This window comes from Alosa pseudoharengus, unplaced genomic scaffold (assembly GCF_046254945.1).
Source record: "Alosa pseudoharengus isolate Yale_2024_CS ecotype anadromous, Long Island Sound unplaced genomic scaffold, YU_APseudo_1.1 YU_APseudo_1.1_scf_23, whole genome shotgun sequence".
NCBI classification, from domain to species: domain Eukaryota; kingdom Metazoa; phylum Chordata; class Actinopteri; order Clupeiformes; family Clupeidae; genus Alosa; species Alosa pseudoharengus.
The window spans coordinates 20,711,392-20,732,688 of NW_027468685.1; the positions used below are offsets into that span (position 1 = coordinate 20,711,392).

General features: G+C 49.7%; 1 protein-coding gene across 2 annotated transcripts in view; it reads right to left on the minus strand.

Annotated features, from left to right (window-relative positions):
* pvrl2l (PVR cell adhesion molecule related 2 like) overlaps positions 1–21,297 on the minus strand; it is a 100,941-nt gene that overhangs the window by 45,632 nt on the left and 34,012 nt on the right. Inside the window, exons 2-7 of one of the 2 annotated variants that reach the window (XM_076301980.1) lie at positions 20,233–20,342; positions 17,709–17,955; positions 16,256–16,552; positions 14,577–14,694; positions 13,635–13,783; positions 1,607–2,664 (exon numbers count right to left, since the gene is read on the minus strand). In XM_076301980.1, the coding sequence (XP_076158095.1) occupies positions 2,039–2,664; positions 13,635–13,783; positions 14,577–14,694; positions 16,256–16,552; positions 17,709–17,955; positions 20,233–20,342 (1,547 nt within the window). In that variant the 3' untranslated portion in view covers positions 1,607–2,038. Of the gene's footprint in view, positions 1–1,606; positions 2,665–13,634; positions 13,784–14,576; positions 14,695–16,255; positions 16,553–17,708; positions 17,956–20,232; positions 20,343–21,297 lie in introns of those variants that run through there. The other variant, XM_076301979.1, reaches the window with a different exon arrangement.

Genomic DNA, 21,297 nt, shown 5'->3' on the forward strand with positions numbered 1-21,297 from the left:
TCCTCAACAAGGTCAGCTATGAATCCCTCCGTACCCTCTCGCCTAAATCCTTCGCATCAGTCAACTTGATTTTCTCTCTCAACTATCCTTTTTTCCTTGTTTTTTTTATATAATACGCACACACATATATATATTTATTTATTGTAAGACAGCAAATTTCTAAAAAAAAACTACTAAAGATGTTTACAGAGGGTCCAGAAGAAGTGATTTTGCGCGTGAGGAGCAGAGAGTTCGATTCAAGTAGTCCAATCCTCGGCGCTGATATAACAGGATTAATCAAGGGTGTTCTGGATATCATCCGCTCTCGGCAGGCCGACGTGCCGCGATTTACACCGCCTCCTACTGAATTAAACATTCGGCTCGCCTAGGCTTCGGCGCGGTGCCTGCCGGGCCTGACGGAAATCGAGAAGGGGGGGAAAGAGAAAGAGGGAAGAGAGGGGAGGGAGAGAGAGAGAGGGAGAGATAGAGGGGGGGGGGCATAATTCTGCCTCTGTTCCCGAATCCGAGAGTCGGCTTTTGAAAAATTCCTTTGACGTGAGAGACATACAGCTAATCAAGTTCATTGTCAAAAAAAAAGCGTAAAAAAAAAAAAACGCTGATCCAATCCAATCTTTTTGAGTTCTTTTGGAGTTGTCCAGCCTGGATGTTCCGGCCCACTCCGAAGTCCAGAAATTGTCTGTGTGAATGGGTTTGGATGTGCTTGTGTGTGTGTGTGTGTGTGTGTGTGTGTGTGTGTGTGTGGATGGGTGGGTGCATGTGAGTGTGTGCATGGCACTTGTGTCAAAAAGAATAGCAAACGTTCATTTCAGTCTGTATATTTGGATTGTACACAGTCTCACATGTAAGTCACTTAGTTTCTACTAGATAATGTGAACAAATACATACAGTATGTACATGATGATACAAGAAGAGGAACAGACAGTACCTCTTCACTCCTTCTCCACCCCCCACCCCCCTTGCCTACTTCTACTCCTCCGCCACTGTCACAGCTCAACAGCCACTCGCCCGGTTTCACTCCCTCACACAAACACACACACACACACACACACACACACACACACACACACACACACACACACACACACACACACACACACACACACACACACACGGAAACACACGGAAACACACACACACACACACACACTAAAACACACACATCCACTCACACAGAGCAGATTGGCTTCCCATTAGAGGAACTCCACACAGCCTCTCTCTCGACTGTGAGTTTTCGGTTAGCCCCTTAAATGGAAGAGTGCATGAGTCATCACCTCCTTCCTCCTGACAGCAGGCACAGGGGCCACAGCTGCCAGAACTCCCCCCCCCTGGGCCACTCGGAGAAGGGGGGGGGGGGGGATACAACCCCCCCACAAACACACACTCCCCCAGCACAGCCTCTTCACCTACACATACTTCACATAGCTCGCTGTCCACAGTCAAAACAGAGTGGCAGCCACCAATGACGAGTCCGAGCTTCCCGCAATACTGCAGCAGGGGGCTGTCTGTCAATGTCTGTCACAGTCCTGTTCCCATGACAACTGCACTATCATTTTTGTTTTCATGGTGTGCAATGACATTATTTTTTGTCCCTTTTTTATATTATATTTTTTTTTTGTTGATCTTGTTTTTGACTTGTTTTTGTCTGAAGTGAAGTGAACTCGGTGAACCTTACAGTTTCAAAGCAACTCATATTTATTTGTATTTTTATGTATTTGCGGTTTTTTTCTCTCGTTTTGTTTTTTTTTGTTGGTTTCCAGAAGACTGAGTGAAGGCGTGTCCTCTCTCTCAAGCGCAGATCCATCATCCGACCAAATAATCTCATTTCAATCAAATCTTTGTAACATCTGTCCTTGATAAAAAACGGATGCAGAGATTGGGAGCGGGGGGTGGGGGGCAGGAGTCAGATGATTGATCTCCGCTGGGCTCGATCCCTCTCCCTCTTCGTTCACCTCGTTCTCATTCGCTCATCCACCCATCCCTCCCTTCCTCTCTCTCCCTCCTCCTGCCCTTCCTCCTCCTCTTCCTCCTGATGTTGGCCTCAGACGTAAATGGCTGTCCTGGAGATGACGGAGCCGTCGCGCTGGGACTCCATGTCGTCATCCAGGTAGCCGATCTGGCCGTCGTGGTTGGGCAAAGCTGGCCGGGCGTGGGGGGCCTGCTGGTGGTGGTGGGGGTTGTGGTAGCCGTAGCCATCGTACCTGTTGGCCTCTTCCTCCTCGTCCTCCTCTTCCTCATACTCCTCCTGGCTGTCCTCCATGGCCTCCAGCTTGCGTCGCTCGGCCTCGTCTCGCTCGTTTAGCAGGATGTGATGCGGGGTGGGGCTATCACCACGGCAGCTTGCGCGCGGGTCATTGGGCTTCTCATCCAGTGCGTCCGGCTCGCCCTCGCGGTACGAGTACACGGGCCCGTTGTTGTTGTTGCCGCCGTTCTTGCTCGTCTTGCCGCCATTGCCGCCGCCGCCGCTATTGCCGCCCATGCCGAAGAGACGGACCTTGTTGCCGTAGGTGCCCGCCTCACCGTCGCCAGGGTAGCTCCGGTGTTGCTGTTGGCGACGGCTGCGCGTTACCAGCACACCCACCAGGGCCGCCACCAGCAGGAGAGCCAGCAGGCTGCCCAGGATGGCGCCCGCCAGAACGCCCGCGTTGGAGGGGTCCTCGCTCGACTCTGCGGAGGAAGGGGAGGGGGAGGTTGGGGGTGGGGGCAAAGGTGAGAAACCGGAGGAGGGGATTGGTCGATATTTTGTTTCGTTAATTCCCCTCACATCCCCTCACTGGGCACTGATTGGGTGGGAGCTGGTGGTGGCCAGAGCTGGTCAATGCAAATAAGGAAACCTATGAGATAGAAGTCCTTCCCTTTTGATGGACATTACACAGACTGCTAGGTTGGGTCAGGCTGAGCGGGCTTTGGGTTGGGTCGGGTATTAGTTAGGTACGGTGTCCTAGGGTGTGAGCCAAGTTAAGCCGGTCCTCCATTTGAGTTGATTGGGAAAATCACACAGACAAACACACACACTCTCTCTCACAAGAGCAGAGAGAGAGAGAGAGAAGAGAAAAAAAAAAAAGAGTACAACAAAACAGACAGACTCCGTCTGTTCAACGAATGAACAGCCCCCATCAGGGACACATACAAGAGAGAGGGAGTGGGGAGGGAGAGAGAGAGAGAGAGAGAGAGAGATGGAGAAATTGCAACACAGTGGGCGGAGGGAGGAAGTGTACAGGAGGGACGAGTGAGGAAGAGTGAGGATATTGGTTACTCGGTGGTCATGCATAGAGGTAGTGCCGTGCTCACGGATTTATAAAGTGGCAAAGTGAACTCACTCAAATCCCTGATAAACAGCCCAACAACAGCCTCCTTCTACAGCTACTCTCCTCTACCATCAACCCCCCCACCCCCAAACACACACACACACACACACACACACCTCACCTACACACACAAAACCATTTGCGCATACACACACACAGAAACACATGTGCACACCCCAAACACACACACATAGACACACATACACACTACATCCCCTTCTCCTGTGGCCTGCTTAAGGCTTCAGCTTAACCACATGATGTGTGTGTGTTCCGGCTGGAAGAAACAAGGAGCAAATCCGATTCTCACACTCACAGAAGCACACACTCGCTGCGTTCCAGACCCCAGGGGCCTTTAAGGAGCACACAACTCACAGAGTGGAGGAAGGAAGGTAAACACACACACACTTAAGTCACACACACACAAACACACATAAATAACTCCACACTCTCAGGCACACACACACACATAGATATGTGCACATAACACGCAGACCCAGGCACACACACACACAGGCACACACACATACACACACACACACACACACACAGACACGCGAACACTAACACAATAAGAGACGTTTACGCCACAAGGCACAGAGCCTTCAGACCAGAGCACCGAGGCGGTGTGATTGCAGGGAATAGATCTGATGTTAGGAAATGAAATTATCTCCCTCTGACTGCAGGTCCGTGAGCGATCTCACCTCCAATCACGCCCGCTCAGGGTCACCCGACAGGATACGACATCGTTATCACCCAGCCCAGTCAGGCAAAGGGAGTCGAGAGTCTCGCTGGCAGTGTCACCAAATACCAAACCAGTCGTGAGCTTACTGTAAAATAATGTGCACAACTGAGCCTTTATTCAGTCTATAGTCTATATGGATAGACTAATGTGACTGGATGGTAATGATACACCTATCCAGATGGCTAGAGGTCGAACAGGGGCCCTCACGCAGAGAGTGGGTCTTTCAGTCTGTGAGCTGAGTCCACTGGTATCATCTGTCAGGACCATTTTACTCTCTGCCCCACCACACTCCCCTCTCCGGATAAAAAAACAAAAGAATGCACAAACCCGCTCCATTTCCTTGACAATTTTGTGTTATTAAGGTTGTAGTCTGGCTGAAAGAAGGGGAGAGAGAGAGAGAGAGAGAGAGAGAGAGAGAGAGAGAGGGAGATAAAGAGAGAAAGAGAGGGAGAGAGAAAAAGAGACAGAGAGAGAGAAAGACATGGGGAAAGAGAGGGAGAAAAAGAGAGAAAGAGAGGGAGAGAGAGAAAGAGACAGGGAAAGAGAGGGAGAGAGCGAGAGATGAGGAGAGAGGGATGGAGAGAGAAAAAGAGAGGGAGAAAGAGAGGGAGAGAGAGACGGGGAGAGAGAAGGAGAGAAGGAAACGTTTCCTCTCTTTGGTTTCTGTCTTTTGTTTCCTTCATCCTGCCTCCATTCATTGTTACTCAGAAATCGATTTGCACTGAAGATGCAAGCACACATGCACAAAGTCACACACACACACACACACTTAAGGAATATGCACACCTTGACACATGGACACACAAACCCCCTAGCATGAGTGCATAGACACGCACACATACACTCACACACACACGGTTGATGTCTGTAGCCCATTTAGTGTGCTTTTCTCCAGGGAGCTGGGGAGACAGGGGTGCTAAAAGAGCTCCATTTAAGCAGAGTGCTGCGTCTCCTCTCTTGTCTCTCCTCCCACGTCTCCCCCTGCCACCCCACCCTTACCCTCTCCTCTCCTCTCCTCACCTGCACACCCCACAGCCAGGGCTAACACACACACACACACACACACACACAGACCTTCCAGTAGCCATTATACAGTTCAAATACACAGAAGCACAACCTCAAATAAATGAGTATTGTGGATCTCTCTCTCTCTCTCACACACACACACACACACACACACACAAACAAACTCAAACACTTCCATGCATATGTAATACAAAGCACAGACACACACTTCTAGTTTGTGTAAATCAAACACAACAAGACTGCAGGCAAGCACAACTGATTTGCACAAAACTGCACACACACCTAACCGCACAAACAAACACACACACAGGCTGTTGACACCCTGTGGTGTTACTGTACGCTGATCCCACACAAGCCCAGAGGTCAAGCGTGTGCGCGCGCGCACACACACATAGACACACACACACACACACACACACACACACGAGAACTGCTTGGCTTTTCACAGCTCCATCTAAATGAGCTCAGTCATCTGAACTGCAGTGTGAACCCTCCAACTCCCCCTACAGAGGTGAGGACAAGGACACCGCCATCCCTGCTGACACACATACACACACACGCACACACACACGCACACACATAAGCACAAGCACTCATGTGCAGGCGCGTACACAAAAATGCACACACACACACACTGAGATGAAAAGGCTTGCACCATATGAGATCCCGACCTCAGAGTTGCTTACTCAACACTGACCCGGCTGCTTCCACAGGTCTACACTACACTACATTATTCATTTCTCTGGCAGCCTCTCGCATGGGGCCCCTCATACTGGCCCAATACATGATACACACACACACACACACACACACACTTACAAAGGAACACAAAAAAACATTACACACATTTACTCAGTCGTGAAGACAAGCAACACACACACACTCACAAAACACACACACACACACACACACACACACACACACACACACACACACACACACACACACACACATACACACACATACAGAGTAAATTGAGACGGAGCAGCCAAAACTCCCCTCTCCCTCTTTCCTCCAAACACACTGCAGCTCTCAAGAATGCAAACTCTTGCGGTCTGGAGTTGATCCTCCTCAGATGGCTGTTGCTAGGCAATGCTATATATTACCCCCCGCCCCCCCCCCCCATCTTCCCTGCACCACTCCACCCCCTCCAACCGCACCCCCTTCCTCCCCATCAACCATTTTCCCCCCGCGCTCCCTGTGTGTTGAGGCCTGATCAGACATGTTGATGAAAGAGTGTAAAACGAGCGCCCATATTGATTCCCGTCGTCTGAGCCGCTGGCAGGCGAACAGAGGAAGCGAGGGGCCGCCGCTACCGGATCCCGCCGCCTCGGCCCGGGGAAAACACGCGAGGGGGGGAGAAAGAGGAAGAGGCGAATGGGAGAGGGGCGGAGATGGAGCCCGAGACAGAAACCGCCAATCTCCGCAGAACAATGGAGGTCATTAGAGAAAGGGGTTGAGGGATGGGGGATGCGGGGGGGGGGGGGCGTTGCCTGGGGACTCGGAACCGAGCGTTGCCGCGAGCAGAACTTGGACCGGGCTCTCCGCTGCGTGTGCCAGCCACCAGCACGCCGCCTTAACTAACGAGTGTTGTTCTTGGGCTAAATGATGTGGAATTCTGAAGCGGCTCCAGATGGGCCGGCGAGAGGAAGAGCGCCAGCGCTGTCTTATCGTCTATTTTTGGACACGCCGGCCAAACACTTCACTCCTGTGTAAACAAGGCGGAGGTGAAAGTCTATCAACTTCCCCTCACCTTCCAACCCACAGGCTCCTGACTGATCCTGTACACCCCCCCCCCACACACACACACACACTTCACTCCCCTCCCACCACCTCCACAAGTGTCTTCCCAGGACTGTGAGTAGAGGATAACAACGTTATCCTCCCACACACCCTCTACTTACATCTACACCTCTACTGCCAACCTCCTTCCATCGCACTTCTCTCTTTCCCCACCCTCTCTCTCTCTCTCTCTCCCTCTCTCCCTCCCTCTCACGCCGGTGTTATTTTTAATTTGTACGTCCTCATTAAAGTGGCTGCGATCAGCTGCACGGGGAGCTTGGCAGCCTCGGGAGCCATGCATATTCATGCTCCGCGGTGTCGAGGGTGGTGCTGCTGCTGGTTGTTGGAGGAGATGGAGGTGGAGGTGGCAGCCGTGGCAAGGGGGCGAGGATCTATACTGCTGGAGCACCAGTGAGCTGCTCGGCGTGCAGTGCAGTGCTGTGCTGTGCTGTGCTGCTGCCGTCTTTGCTGATTACAGAGGAAGGCGCTATGGCTTGGATTCTGTCTGGCTAAGCAGTCTGGCTGCGCTGAGACTTTCTTCCTGTCTCTCTCTCTCTCTTTCTCTCTCCTTCTCTCTCGTTCTCTCTCTCTCTCACTCTCTTTCTCAAACACACACACACACACACACACACACCCATAAAGACCCAGGCTTCAACCTTCATTTAGCACAAGGCATCCTCCGGCCTTTTTGAGCAGAGGAAGAGAGAAAGCGATACGGCGCAGCGTGAGCGTGACCATGAGGAAGAGAAAGAGAGAAAATAGAGGAGGCATACAAGCCAGAGTGCAAGAACGACAGACAGAGATACTAAGTAAGTGAGTGAAAGACATGAGATGAGATAGAAAAGAGAGCAAAAGGTGAGAGCAAAAAGCGAGAGAGGGAGTGAGAAAGATCGAGAGAGAGAAAAGACAGCAAAACATACAAGTTTGATTGCATGAGGGAGACAGTGAGAGAGATACAGTGTGTGAGACAGAAAGTCATAAAAAAAAGAGACTGGAAGCTGTGGACTGGAAGGTGAGAGAGAGAGAGAGAGAGAGAGAGTGTGAGAGAGAGAGAGAGAGAGAGAGAGCTAAAAAAGCAAACGAGCGTGCAAGCGTGCTTGGGTCAGACAGCACACATGAGAGAGAGAGAGAGATTGAGAGAGAGAGAGTGAGAGAGTGAGAGAGCAAGAGGCAGAGTGCAGGCTAACGATCCGAGCCCCAGCCAGCCGTCCTGCTTGTTCCAGCGGCCGCTATCTATCGATTGATCTCGGGGATTACTCACAGCTCCAGTCCTCTGACCCCGCTGCAGAGAAGGACTCGAGCCGCAGCTAATTGATGTTCACAGGCTACCCGCTCAGTGGAGCGCCAGCTACCTGCCTACCTCTGAAACTCCTAGAAGTCTTGCGCGGAAATGACTGGAACATGGGCCGCGTGCAGGCACTGACCCGCTGTTTCGTCGAAACTAGCGCCTCTCGGGGCCAGGCTTGATGTTGCGACCTACCGCAACGTTTCATGTTTTATGTCTTTTGTTTATAATGGCTGTGAGGAAATAACAATGCTGTGTTTTTGTTGTGTTTTTTTTTTTTCTTCTTTTTCTGTCGTTGTGTGTGGGTTTCTTTTTTTCCTTCACAATGTCAGGGTTAAGCCTTGAGCTTCAGCAAGCTGCTGAGTTCTGTTCTGTGTCAACTCTCCCACCAGATGTAAAATGCCAAACGCCACAGTGGTCAATACACATAGTCACACACACACACACACACACACACACACACACACACACACACACACACACACACACACACACACCACACCACACACACACACACACACACACACACACACACACACACACACACACACACACACACACACACACACACACACACACACACACACACACACACACATACACACACACACACACACACACACACACACATGTAGCTCCACGCCTATTTTCTGTTCTGACAAAACCTTCTCTTATTCTGGCAAACATCCTGTCAGATTTTAAACTTTGTTCCCCCCCAGTCTTTGTCTTTTTCTTTCGTGTAAAGGTTAAACGCTTGAAATAAGACTTACAAGGCACGCCAGGAAAGGTGTGTGTGTGTGTGTGTGTGTGTGTGTGTGTGTGTGTGTGTGTGTGTGTGTGTGTGTGTGTGTGTGTGTGGTGTGTGCAGGCGTGCCTGAGGGGACAGGGCTGGGATGTGGGAGGGTTGGGGGGGGGGGGGGGATGGGTGAGGTAGGTGGGGTGGTCGGCGGCGTCTGGTTTGACATTTCCCGCACAGGGCCCGAGGGTTGGGGGGGCTGGGGGTGCGTGATTGTCTCGGGCTGCCGGCCATTATACGGCTGCAGGCAGTGGGCGAGAGATAAGACCCCATCCAGGTGAGTTAGGATGTCAGGCTACTACTTTTAATGGACAGAGGGAGAGCAGGAGAGCGGGAGTGAGAAGATGGGAGAGAGTGTGAGTGTGAGTGTGTGTGTGTGGGCGTGTGTAAGAGCCAGAGACACAGAGACAGAGACACAGGAGAGCCAGAAGAGGAAGTGTGTGACAGGCGGACAGACCGAGGCTGAGAGAACAGACAGAAAGAGAGAGGACAAAAAAAGAGAAAGTGGCAGATAGAACAGCGGGGAGGGAGAGAGAGAAAGAGAGCGAGAGAGAGAGAAAAAGCGAGAGAGAGAGAGAGAGAGAAAGAGAGAGAGAGAGAAAGAGACCCTACAAGCATCAGCCTGAGGTGGAAAGCCAGATAGAAAGAGGAAGAAAAAGAGAGATAGAGAGAGAAACGTGGACAGAGAGAGAGAGAAAAGAGAGACAGCTCGTCCCCGGAGCGTCCTATCTGGCCGTTTGCATGTGTAACAAGCGAGGCAGGAAGCCGTGATCTGGTCCATCTAGATAGACGGGGGGATGTGGAAAAGGCAATTAGGTGGAATTAAAGGGAGCTGGAGGGCGGAGGAGGCTGAGCCGAGCAGTGGGCCTCCAGGACTCCCCCAGGCCTGCAGCAGATTATCTGCCAGCAGAAGGCTAGCATCACTCCCATTCACCCCAGCCTTTGGTTTATTTTTCCTACTGTTGCAAAGGTCTCTCTTGATGATTAAAAACGTGTGGGAGAGTGTGTGTGTGTGTGTGTGTGGGCCAAGGGAACATGCGTGGGTTGGTGGGTGTGTGTTTCTCTATACAGTATGTATACATATTAGCGCACACTACGCCACCTACGTGAACATAAACACATACAGAAGCATGCGTGTTCTTGAGGACATGCTTTTTTCCTGAATAAATGCATAAGGCTATAGGGACTACCACAGGCTCTATATGCATACTGTATATGTGTGTGCGAGTACGTATATGTCTGTGTGTGTATGTGTGTGTGTGTATGTGTGTGTGTGTGTGTGTGTTCGTGTGTGGCCTGAGGCCCTACAGGAAGCACTGGGAGGCAGGTCCCCTCTGAAGTGCTTCAGTGGGCGATGACAGCGCCTCTGTGCCCTCTTGCCAGCTGGCACCCCCACAGAGGGGAGAAAGAGAGAGGGGAGGGCACGGGTCACTGCCCGCCTCCCTCCCTTCCCCGCACACACCCCTGGCTCCCCACACTGCGTCCAATAACCTTAACCTCCAACCCATACCCAAACCAACCCCCCCCCCCCCCCTTCCCCCCCTCCCCGACCTGGTTAGTTGGCACAGAGTGGCAGAGCTCGTCCCTCTGGATCCTTTCGCACTTTGTTCCGGAAACTTCCGGCCCTGGGCCTCCCCTGCCCCCCCGGGAGCCAGCTGGCGCCACTGCACAGAGGGGAGTGTGTGTGTGTGTGTGTGTGTGTGTTGCTCATCAGCGGAGCGAGTGCCCGTCACAGGCCAACACTGCTCTCCAGGACCGTATCCCCCTGCTTAGCCCCCCAGAACAAAGGACCATGTTCTCTCTTAGCAGCTGTGTTCTCCTGTAACACATCCCCATCCCCCTAAAGAAACACGTTGTTCCTCACGGGTCCACTGCAGAATAGACACTCTCCGACTCTCCTGAGCAGAACGTGTTCTACTCTCCCTTCCAACGACAGGGTATATCACTCTCACACACTCTCGCCTGGCTCGTGGTTCCCCCTGCACGCAGCCCCAGCGGAACTCATTCTACAGCGGAATGCATCCCCAGCCGACCTGCCAAACGGAACGCGGAACACAACTCCCCAGCCAAACAGATCGCGGAACACACAAGCTCGACCCACTGCCCTCACAGCATCGGTTACGCTGAAGACCTCTGGGAAGACAGCTCCCCGCATCTCCCTCCCTTTGTCTGAAACACACATGCGCACACACACACGCAGTCGCGCGCACACACACGCACGCGTGCGTGCATACACACACACACACACATCAGTGCACAGCAGTGAGCTCTGTCTCCAGCCGCATGTGTAAAGGGCAATTCTCAGGTGGCTTGCTGAGACTGAGAAGCAGAGAGAGAGAGAGAGAGAGAGAGAGAGAGAGAGAGAGAGAGAGAGAGAGAGAGAGAGAGAGAGAGAGAGAGAGAGAGAGGGAGAGGGAGAGGGAGAGGGAGAGGGAGAGGGAGAGGGAGAGGGAGAGGGAGAGGGAGCACAGAGGCCAGACAAGAGAGCCGAAAAGTGAGAGACCATCTCAGTCACCGCAGTAATTCCTCCAGGTCCACAAAAGCGAAACGCGCCTGGCAGCGCTGGGCTCCGCTAAATCAACACTCGAGTCTCTTGCAGTCTCAGGTGCCCAGACCCATACTGGGCCACGGGAGACAAAAGCGTGCCTGTGTGTGCTTTGAGCAAGCAGGCACACACATATATACGCATTAGTGTAACTCAAGTGAGTGAGTGAGTGAGTGAGTGAGTGAGCAAGTTCTTGTGTGTCTGTACATCAATCACAAGTTTATCTGAGGTTGAACACACCATGGGTAAGCGTAAGCCTGTGTGCATGTGTGTGTGTGCGTGTATACATATGAGTGTGTGTGTGTGTGTGTGTGTGTGTGTGTGTGTGTATGCATATGAATGTGTGTGTGTGCATACATGCGCATGTGTGTGTGTGCGTGCGTACGTGTGCATGTGTGTGTATGTATGTATGTATGAGTGTGTGTGTGGGATAGGACTACTGTAGGTAGCGCCGTTTTTTCTTTTTTTTTTTGCAGAAGACAAGGCTGTTAGCTGGGACAAGAGCGGCTTACTCGCGCGCCTGCCTCCCACTCGCTGGCAGCGGCGTGCGCCTACAAAGGCCCTTTGTTCTCCCACGAGACAATCAAGGCCCCCTCCAACAGGATTCCCACGGATTCTAAAAGTGGCGCCTCGTGCGCCTTTACGCTTTCAGCCGCGCAAAAGCAGAAAGGTGCCAAACCGAGAGGAGAAGAAAGCAAGAAAAAAGCTTTTCAAGGAAGCCGCCACAAAAGGCAGCCATTTTGGAGCGGACAGCTCCGCTGTTTTTGAGCGCAAAAGAAAGAGGGAGAGGAGGAGAGAGAGAGAGAGAGAGATTGAGAGAGCACAATATACAACGTCATCGGTTTGGCTAACTGGGTTCCACGGCGATGGTTGTTGTTCTGTGGCATATTGTGTGTGTGTGTGTGTGTGTGTGTGTGTGTGTGTGTGTGTGTGTGTGTGTGTGTGTGTGTGTGTGAGAGAGAGAGCGAGAAAGTATGTGTGTATCTTTGATCATTGTGTCAATACAATTGAAGCAAAGCAGTGTGGGAGAAGGAAACCAGAAAGATAAAGAGAGGAGAAAGAAAGAAAGAAAGAAAGAAAGAAAGAAAGAAAGAAAGAAAGAAAGAAAGAGAGGACACTTTTCAAGAACAGCAAGTCTCCCGCTTCAAAAAATGAAGTGCTCAGATTAGAACGCATGCAGACAGAGAAAGGGTTAGAAACAACATCAGTGCTTCTCCAGGCGGGGAGCAAGTGGAAGGGGGTCTTGGGAGAGTGGCTTTAGAGGCAGACGGATGCAGAAGCTCTGCTACAGATGTCAAGATCGGGGGGGAAGAGAGAGCTAAATAGAGATAGATAGATAGAGAGATAGAGAGAGAGATAGAGAGAGAGAAGAAACACCAAAAAGAAAAACAAAAAAAGAGTAGGGAGGAGAGGAGGGAAGGAAAAAGGAAGAGAACAGAAAAAGGGAGAGAAAATACCCGGCAAAACTGGCTCACACCCGCTGACACCTCCCCAAACAGAAACACCCACAGCCCCAGCAGTCGCAGTAAATAAACAGAAAAACAAACAGTCTCCCAATTGAGCATGACAGCCCGAGTATTGTGCTAAGCTCTCGGACCACGGACACATGAAAGCCCAGCTCCCACCTCTTACATCCCAGTGAGGACATGAGATTTAAAAGCACCCCCCAATAAATCAGCGTGTGTGTGTGTGTGTGTGTGTGTGTGTATGGCAGAGTGTTTGGGCGTATGTGTTTGTGTGCATCTGTGTTTAACTCAGTATGTTTGTGTGTGTGTGTGTGTGTGTGTGTGTGTGTGTGTGTGTGTGTGTGTGTGTGTGTGTGTGTGTGTGTGTGTGTGTGTGTGTACCGTTACACAAGTCAGCGAATATGTGTGCAAACATTAGTCCATGTTTGTATTGCAGTATGTTTGTGTGTGAGTCCATGTGTCAGTGTGTCCGTCTCTTTCCCTTTTCTATGTTTATGTGAGTGTGTATGTGTGTGTATGGCATGTGTGTGAATCCATCTGTGTCTGCATGGCTGTCTCTCTCCCTCTGTGTCTGTGTGTGTGTGTGTGTGTGTGTGTGTGTGTGTGTGTGTGTGTGTGTGTGTGTGTGTTCTGGACGGTGCAGTGGAGTAGGCGGCTGTTGACATGCTCTGCGAGCGAGCGACTCACCGATCACCACGGCGGTGAGCTGACTCTTGGCCGAGCCCAGGGTGTTCTTCACCTCGCACACAAACGTGGTGTTCACGCTGTCGTCCACCTTCTTCACCAGCAGCCGGTCCCCCGACACCTCCACCGCGTCTGGCAACGCGCCGCTTGCCCTGAGGAAGTCAGAACACACCGGCTTAGCCTCTCAACAGGTTTCGTTATCAACCCAGACACTCTCGGCGAAGCGTCTACCCTAACGCATTTAACACTACAGTGCATCTAATTTATCACAGCCGAAGATGCGAAATTAGAATGCACCAAGTGTTTTTTACTTTTTTAAAGTGCACTTGAAGTTCACAGAGTACACCCAACACACTCAGTAAGAAGGGACAAGAAGCAGTGGGAGGAATAAGACAGGACAAGCAGGCCTCTGGAGGACAGAGAGCTTTTACGGTGTTTCGCAAGATGAGCTTACAGTCCACTAGCAATTATGGCCAGAGAAACCCAATGGCTGCCGCTCCAAGCTCAATCAATTTATTTAATTAGTCAATTAAGCGGTCACATTCAATGAGACCGAGAGTACCCTGTGGTCCCCCCCCCCCACCCCACCCCCTTAGTCAGAGCTGGAGCTGATTAAGGTTTATTGAACCCTCGCATGTAATGTACATTCCACAGTATGCTTAGCTTCAATTCAATTTAAATACTTTTGGTGGGACTTGTTTATCGCCGACGGTGAAAGCGGGAGCTGTTTGGGTCCATTAAAATAAGTGGGCCAGTGCAACACAATGGTGTCTCTCAGAGCACTCTCTCATTCATTCAGTCGTAATGGTAATTGCATGAGCACATCCATCCTCATCCGCTGTCACACCAAATGGGTAAAGTAAGGGGGTGGCGGGGCAGATTCGGTGTAAAAGAGTTGGCTAAATGGCAGAGCGTCTGGCTGGGCATCGGGGTGCGGGTACTCACACAGTCCAGTCGATGGTGGTGGGCAGCGGGTTGGCATCGTGTTGGCAGACAAGGACGGCGTCGGTCCGACCCATGTACCAGTTGTCGTCATAGCCCACTATGGAGACTTTTGGGGGATCTGTGAAAGAGGGAAAGAAAGGACAAGGGAGTGGGAGAGCAAGAAAACAGAGAGAGAAAAAAAAGAGAGGAAGAAAATAATGAGATACACTTCAATACAATTTTTACTAACCATCAATAGCATATAAACATTATTTACTCCTGGGAGAAATATTTAACAAGGGGAGGGGTGGAGGGGGGGGGGGGGTCACACCCATGTCCTTGCATACAGACACACACCCAGAACCAATTTCAATACAGACACTCGGTGCGATGAACTGAGAAAAATCTTAAAAGAAAACCAGGGATGTGTGTAATGAAAACCGTAATTTGCCACGGTAACACAGCTGTCAGATCAATATATTCCACACGGTTGTGCAGCTGCATCCTCCAGAAAACCACGTCACTAGACTAGGAAAAAAAAAAATGTCTGACTAAACCCGTGTCACTGTGCGAAGCTAAATGAAATGGTCAGTCTTATCAGTCTTATCTTGCCCTTAGTTCCACATGCTAATAATGTATGAGCCATCAAGCGACTGGGGGTTAAGTAAGCTGCTTTTACTTCACACCTGTTTTACTGGAGTCTGCATTCACACCTTCCAGGTGCTTTGAATGATAGACCTAATAACCCAATGTATTGATCCAGCCCTCAAGGGTAGCGGACTTTTCTACACAGTGACAGTGAGAGCCATTGTTTAGCTAGTTCAATCGAGACCTTCCTCAGACAACAAAAGAGGATAGGGCGTCCTCTCCTTAGTGCTTGAAAAAAAAGCAACATAAAATTGAAATAATATTTTGGACATGACTCAAATTCAATTCTGCTCTAGGACACTAGAAGCACCAGAAGCACCATAATTGCATAACTACTAGAAAGAACTGCTGTACGTGGTCATTTAGATCCTTGCGATTTTAAACTCCATATCGAACCAGCAGGGCTGTATTTCGTTTTTCTTAAACAAAGTCATTGTACCTGCAGCGTTTTAAACGGTAGTTCTACCGTTAAATTACCAAGCGTGTATTTTAGTGTGCGTGCCCCCTGGACAGGGGTGTCAGGCGTTGCCTGAAAAGGGGAATTGTGCAAAGAGAGACAGCCTGGACGGCAGGGTCAATTACGCACTCATGACCGCAAATGAGGGAATCAAAAGAAAGTGGTAATTTCATTGATCCGTCCCTCCAGCAGAGCACAATTTGGCTAATTTCCAGAGATTTCTGTCACCTGTGCGCGCTGAGGAAATATATATTCGCAGCCGACTCCAAAGTAAGACGAGGTAAAAGGGACACATACACCTGGCGCCACGACTTGGATGACACAGCTAGCAGGCAAACAGCAACAGCATGCGACCACGCATCAAACACGCCACTGAAGCCAACCCTGAGAGATGCGGAGACTTTCCCTGTTTCAAACAAAACTACTGTTTGTTTGGTTTGGGTTGGTTTGGACAAACAGCAGATGGCAACTTACATTGTATGGACTACATACGACTAACAGTGTATGCAGAGTTTACAATGATTTACATTCCAACTATGAATTACACACAACTTACGTTGTGGGGAGAGTTACATTAATTTAAACTATCACTTACACTGAATGGAGAGCTTCATAGGGAAGAATTGTGGCTTGTCTTGCGTGGTCTGGGTGACCACGCACTTGACGTCGCGGTTGTTGTGGCTGGGGGTTGGGGTCAACCAGTACTCGCTCTTCACCGTCACCGTCCCGTCAGCCTGTGGCACCTGCGTGGTGTTGTCCTTGCCCCCTGCAACATCCGACTCCCAGGTGATGACGGCGGCCGGCTTGCCCTCGGCGGCCTCACAGCGGGCCACGACGACCGCCGCTTTGCCTTCCGTGACTGTGAGGTGCTGAGCTGAGTTCTTGGGTTTGGCTGGGAAGGGGAAGGCAGAGGAAAGGGTTTTGAGAATAAATACATCCTTGTGAATCTTAATGTATGTGGATGTGTGTGTGTATGGTGTGTGTGTGTGTGTGTGTGTGTGTGTGTGTGTCTATAAAAGGGCCCAAAGCAACTTTACTATGCGACCAATAAAGTGCTTTGCACACTGTATCTTAAAGAAGAGAAAGTGACAGAGTGTGAGGGGGAGAAAGAGAGGAGAGAGAAAGAAAGAAAGAAAGAAAGAAAGAAAGAAAGAAAGAAAGAAAGAAAGAAAGAAAGAAAGAAAGAAAGAAAGAAAGAAAGAAAGAAAGAAAGAAAGAAAGAAAGAAAGAAAGAAAGAAAGAAAGAAAGAAAGAGAGAGAGAGACTTTTGACTTTTAAAATCCCTTTTATTGAACCATACTATGGATCAATTACTCAATCCCCATTAATACACACGGCAAAGCAGTGGTACAGATTGTTGTTTCACCATTTAAAAATCAGTCTTCCATCATCAGAAAAATGGACAGAGAGAGAGAGAGAGAGAGAGTGAGTGTGAGTGTGAGTGTGAGTGTGAGTGTGAGTGTGAGTGTGAGTGTGAGTGTGAGTGTGAGTGTGAGTGTGAGTGTGAGTGTGAGTGTGAGTGTGAGTGTGAGTGTGAGTGTGAGTGTGAGTGTGAGTGTGAGTGTGAGTGTGAGTGTGAGTGTGAGTGTGAGTGTGAGTGTGAGTGTGAGTGTGAGTGTGAGAGTGAGAGTGAGATTGAGATTGAGATTGTGAGATTGTGTGTGTGTGTGTGTGTGTGTGTGTGTGTGTGTGTGTGTGTGTGTGTGTGTGTGTGTGTGTGTGTGTGTGTGTGTGTGTGTGTGTGCATACATAAAGCCTGTGCCCTTTTGACAGAGTTTCCAAAACAACATCGGAGGGACTGCCGACCAGAGCAAAAGAGAAGCCCAGCCATAACTAGGGCTTAACGAGCAACACATGGGGGGCTGTGCGGCGCTCCTGATACACCACATTACACGGCGGCAGACTGATGGGAACATTAGTCACGCTGACGAGCCAAGAACTGCTGAGCAGGTCCCCCCGAAAGTACAGCAAGATGATGGGGACAATATGTCTGAAAAGCAAACAAATGGACCAGAACACCCCCCCCCCCCCCCCCCCTCAAGACTCACCCAGCATCAGGAGGTTGGTGGTGCCTTGCTCGTTCCCGCTGGGGTAGGTGGCATACTCGCACGTGTACTTGCCCTCGTCGGCCATCCGCAGGTTGCTCATCTCGATGGATGGGTTGTCCAGGCTGGCCTGGGTGAACTTCACCCGGCCCCTGAAGTCCGGGTTAGGGAAGCTCTCGCCGTACTGGGGGTGGAACACAGCGACGTTGATGCGCTCTGTACCTTCTTTGGCTTCTTTGATCCATGACACCTAATGGTCAGGAAAGTTCAATGGAGGGTTAGACGGTCAGATAAGACTACAAACGTTTGATACCAGTCAAAACATGTGTAACTAAATGTTTTTAGAAGAAGCCAGCGGCCAAACATAATATTTTAAGAGTACAAAGACACCTTTCGTACCCAATAATACTCATTTAACCTAGAATGGACTGAAAAAATGCTAGGAGAGAACAACAAAAGAACATTCACTGGAGAGCTCTTTACTAGATTTGTTCTAATAAAATCCTCCTCCTCTTTGAAAACAAGCCCAATAAGCCTTTAGGGTCTCAGTTTGAACCTTATTTTCTAGGCATAGACTGATACCATGACAGACAGGCTGTGCAAATGCCTATTCTCCCAAACAAATCATCCCCGCAATGCCAAGCCCAATGAGTGACTCATGCTACATCAGATTGACAGGGCAAATTAAGTGACGGTCAATATGACAAACTGCGTTAACTGCCAGCATATCAATCTGACTGACACCCACTACTGCGAGCCATTCCCACAGAAGCGAGCTCACAACTCCAGCAAACGAGCAAACAGTGCAGCAGTCGCGAGGAGGATTTGCTGGCAAACGGACAATCATTCATCTGTTAGCGATGCTATCTAGAGGCAATTGCTAGTACGCAACAAAAATAAGTGCCACTGAAGAAATGAGCTTCTCAGGAAGAAAGTCATTGGACAGATGCCTACTTCATCATGAAGTACATGAAGTACATACTAATCACGACTCAGTTGAAGGAGGTAAAACATCCTAGAAAATGAACCCTAATCCCTTCCTGGTAACGAGAGCACATAGACTGGTGCTTTTCTTCCACTTTACGGTCATAAAGGGAATTGTGAGCCCGACCAACTCTACGAGTTCATGAAATTGACAAAGCCTGTGTACCATAAACTGCGTCACTAAGGTTGTGGGGGCACCTAACACCAAACACAAAAATAACATCAGCATCAGACATTTTCCCCCGCGAGCATACATAGGCCAGGAACAGTGCATCGACAGTGCTTATTTTCCAACCACTGTAATTAACCGCTATGTCACACTGTGGGGGGAGGCAGGGGGAGGCATTGATTCCTGGCCTCTTCTGCTCTCCGGTCAATAGCCTTTCTTCTATCATCGGGTGCATGACTCCCACCCCCCCATCTTAATAAACCAACAGGTGGACATGTGAAGAGATCCCATTACATGGTTAGTCCAACCTTGGGGATGCCTGCACTGATAATCCAGGAGCACTGATCCATCCTGTGAAGCAGCACCGGCCTAATCCACGCATCTTATTACGGCTTTTAAGTGAGCCTGCATTGACCCTAACCTGAGCTTAACAAGGTGTTTACCTTGGATATGGGTGGGAGCATGCCGAGGAATGCCTTAACCGGAAGAATATTTGATAGAATGCGGCATGAAGGGTGAAGTTTTATTTTTTCTTTTTCTTTTATTTTTATTTTATTTTGCATCAAAAATCTGTGTGTGTGTGGGTTTTTTTTTTCCCCTTTTGTATTGAAGATCTGTGTTTAATCTCTTTGTTTATACTGAGGATGCCATGTGGGCAGACCTGCTGCAATCCAAATGTAAAAACTCACAGCTACCGAAGCCCACTGGGCTTTAAAAGACATGAGTAGTCACAACAGCTGTTTTCACCAGCTCACAGTACAATACCTCACTGACTCAAAGCAACAAACTGATGCTAACATCCATACACGCACAGAATGGGAACACCTACAGAATGACTTATCACAGCAAGCAGCTACCCACCTGACAGATCTGATAGAAAACCTTAGATTGAATGTGACCAACTAAAATTGCCATTGAAAGCAAAGTGGTCTATTTAATACTCTTTACTTAGCTGGAAGGGCAGACTTATAATGGTAAGGGGGTGTGGGTTACGGTCTTGGGTTCAGCGTCATCTTCTGATGAAGATGTTGACATGAAGCAAGATAACTGTCATCATGCATCAGCCTTCAATAATTGCAGCACTTTATTTTTGAAGACAAAAAAATAACATCTCTCTCTATAAACTAGGGGAGTATGATAAAAGGAAAGTGGGTTATTTCCTTTTAGCCCTTTCTCGCATTTTTTTTTATGTCAGACATTTGCTGATCGTTGTTTATACTTTCTGGATTTCAGTTCACTTTTTATTGTGCATCGATGGTTGTGTTCTTCTTACAGGTTGAGAAATATTTTCACTTTTCAACCATTTCAATACATCAATCAATAAGCCAGTTAGTCAGTCAAACAAAACTAGAAGTGGACAGAACAGCGGTGTACCTGAGTAAGTTTGGTGTTGCCAGGGGTGACGAACATGCAGCGCAGGAGGACGGACTCCTTGGCGAATGCCCGAACTTCGGCGTCTACCCGCACACGCTGGGCACTGGACACTGCAAAGAGGGACACAATAAGAGAGAACATTTTAGATTGCACTGGAAACAGCCAAAATCAAATCAAAAACTACATGCATTCTCAGAGTCCTCCAGTTCCTAAGAACCAGTGGCAAGGCTATTACATGAGTGACAGAATGCCTATCAACACCACAGTAACAGAAGGATCAACAAAGGGGCCTCCATTCTATCCACCAGACAATGTAATATTCTCCATTCACAGTCTGTGCGGCAAAACCGTGCCCTAGTATGGAGATTGACATGCACATTGCTGCTCGTGCTGGGCAAGTCCATTAGTGTCAGAGCTGGCTTTTGCCAAACACGACAGTGTGTGTGTGTGTGTGTGTGTGTGTGTGTGTGTGTGTGTGTGTGTGTGTGTGTGTGTGTGTGTGTGCACAAGCGATGTGTGTTTGAGTGTGTCCAGGGCCTCTCACCGTAATATGAGGCATACGTGTGTATGTGTGTCAAAAGTGTTTGTGTGTGTGACTCAGCCATTGAACTAGAACTTCCACCTTCAGGGGGACAATGGCCTGTCAGACCAGTTTCAGTGAGCAAGACCGAAACGCAACACATACACTCATGTACAACCCCCCCCCCCCCCCCCCCAACACACACACATACAGAGTCCACCCAACCCCCATTATGTTTTTTTCTGTCCATAAAGCCCCCATACTCTCTCCCCACCCTGCTCCGCCTCGCTCTGGTTGAAGCGTGGCTCCCACTCCCCTCTCCTCCAAATTCAGCCGCGTGAGTCATGGCAGAGCCAGGCCCTACGTTTCCCTCCCGTCCATTACAGTTACTCTAAGCTCAGTGAAAACTCCGCTCTGACGCACGCTTTGGTATGACAGAGAGAGAAGCAGAGAGGGTGGAGTGGTAGATTAAGTGGGAGGAGGAGAAAGAGAGAGAGAGAGAGAGAAAGAGAAATTAAAAGAGAAAGAGAGTTGGAGGGAGAAAA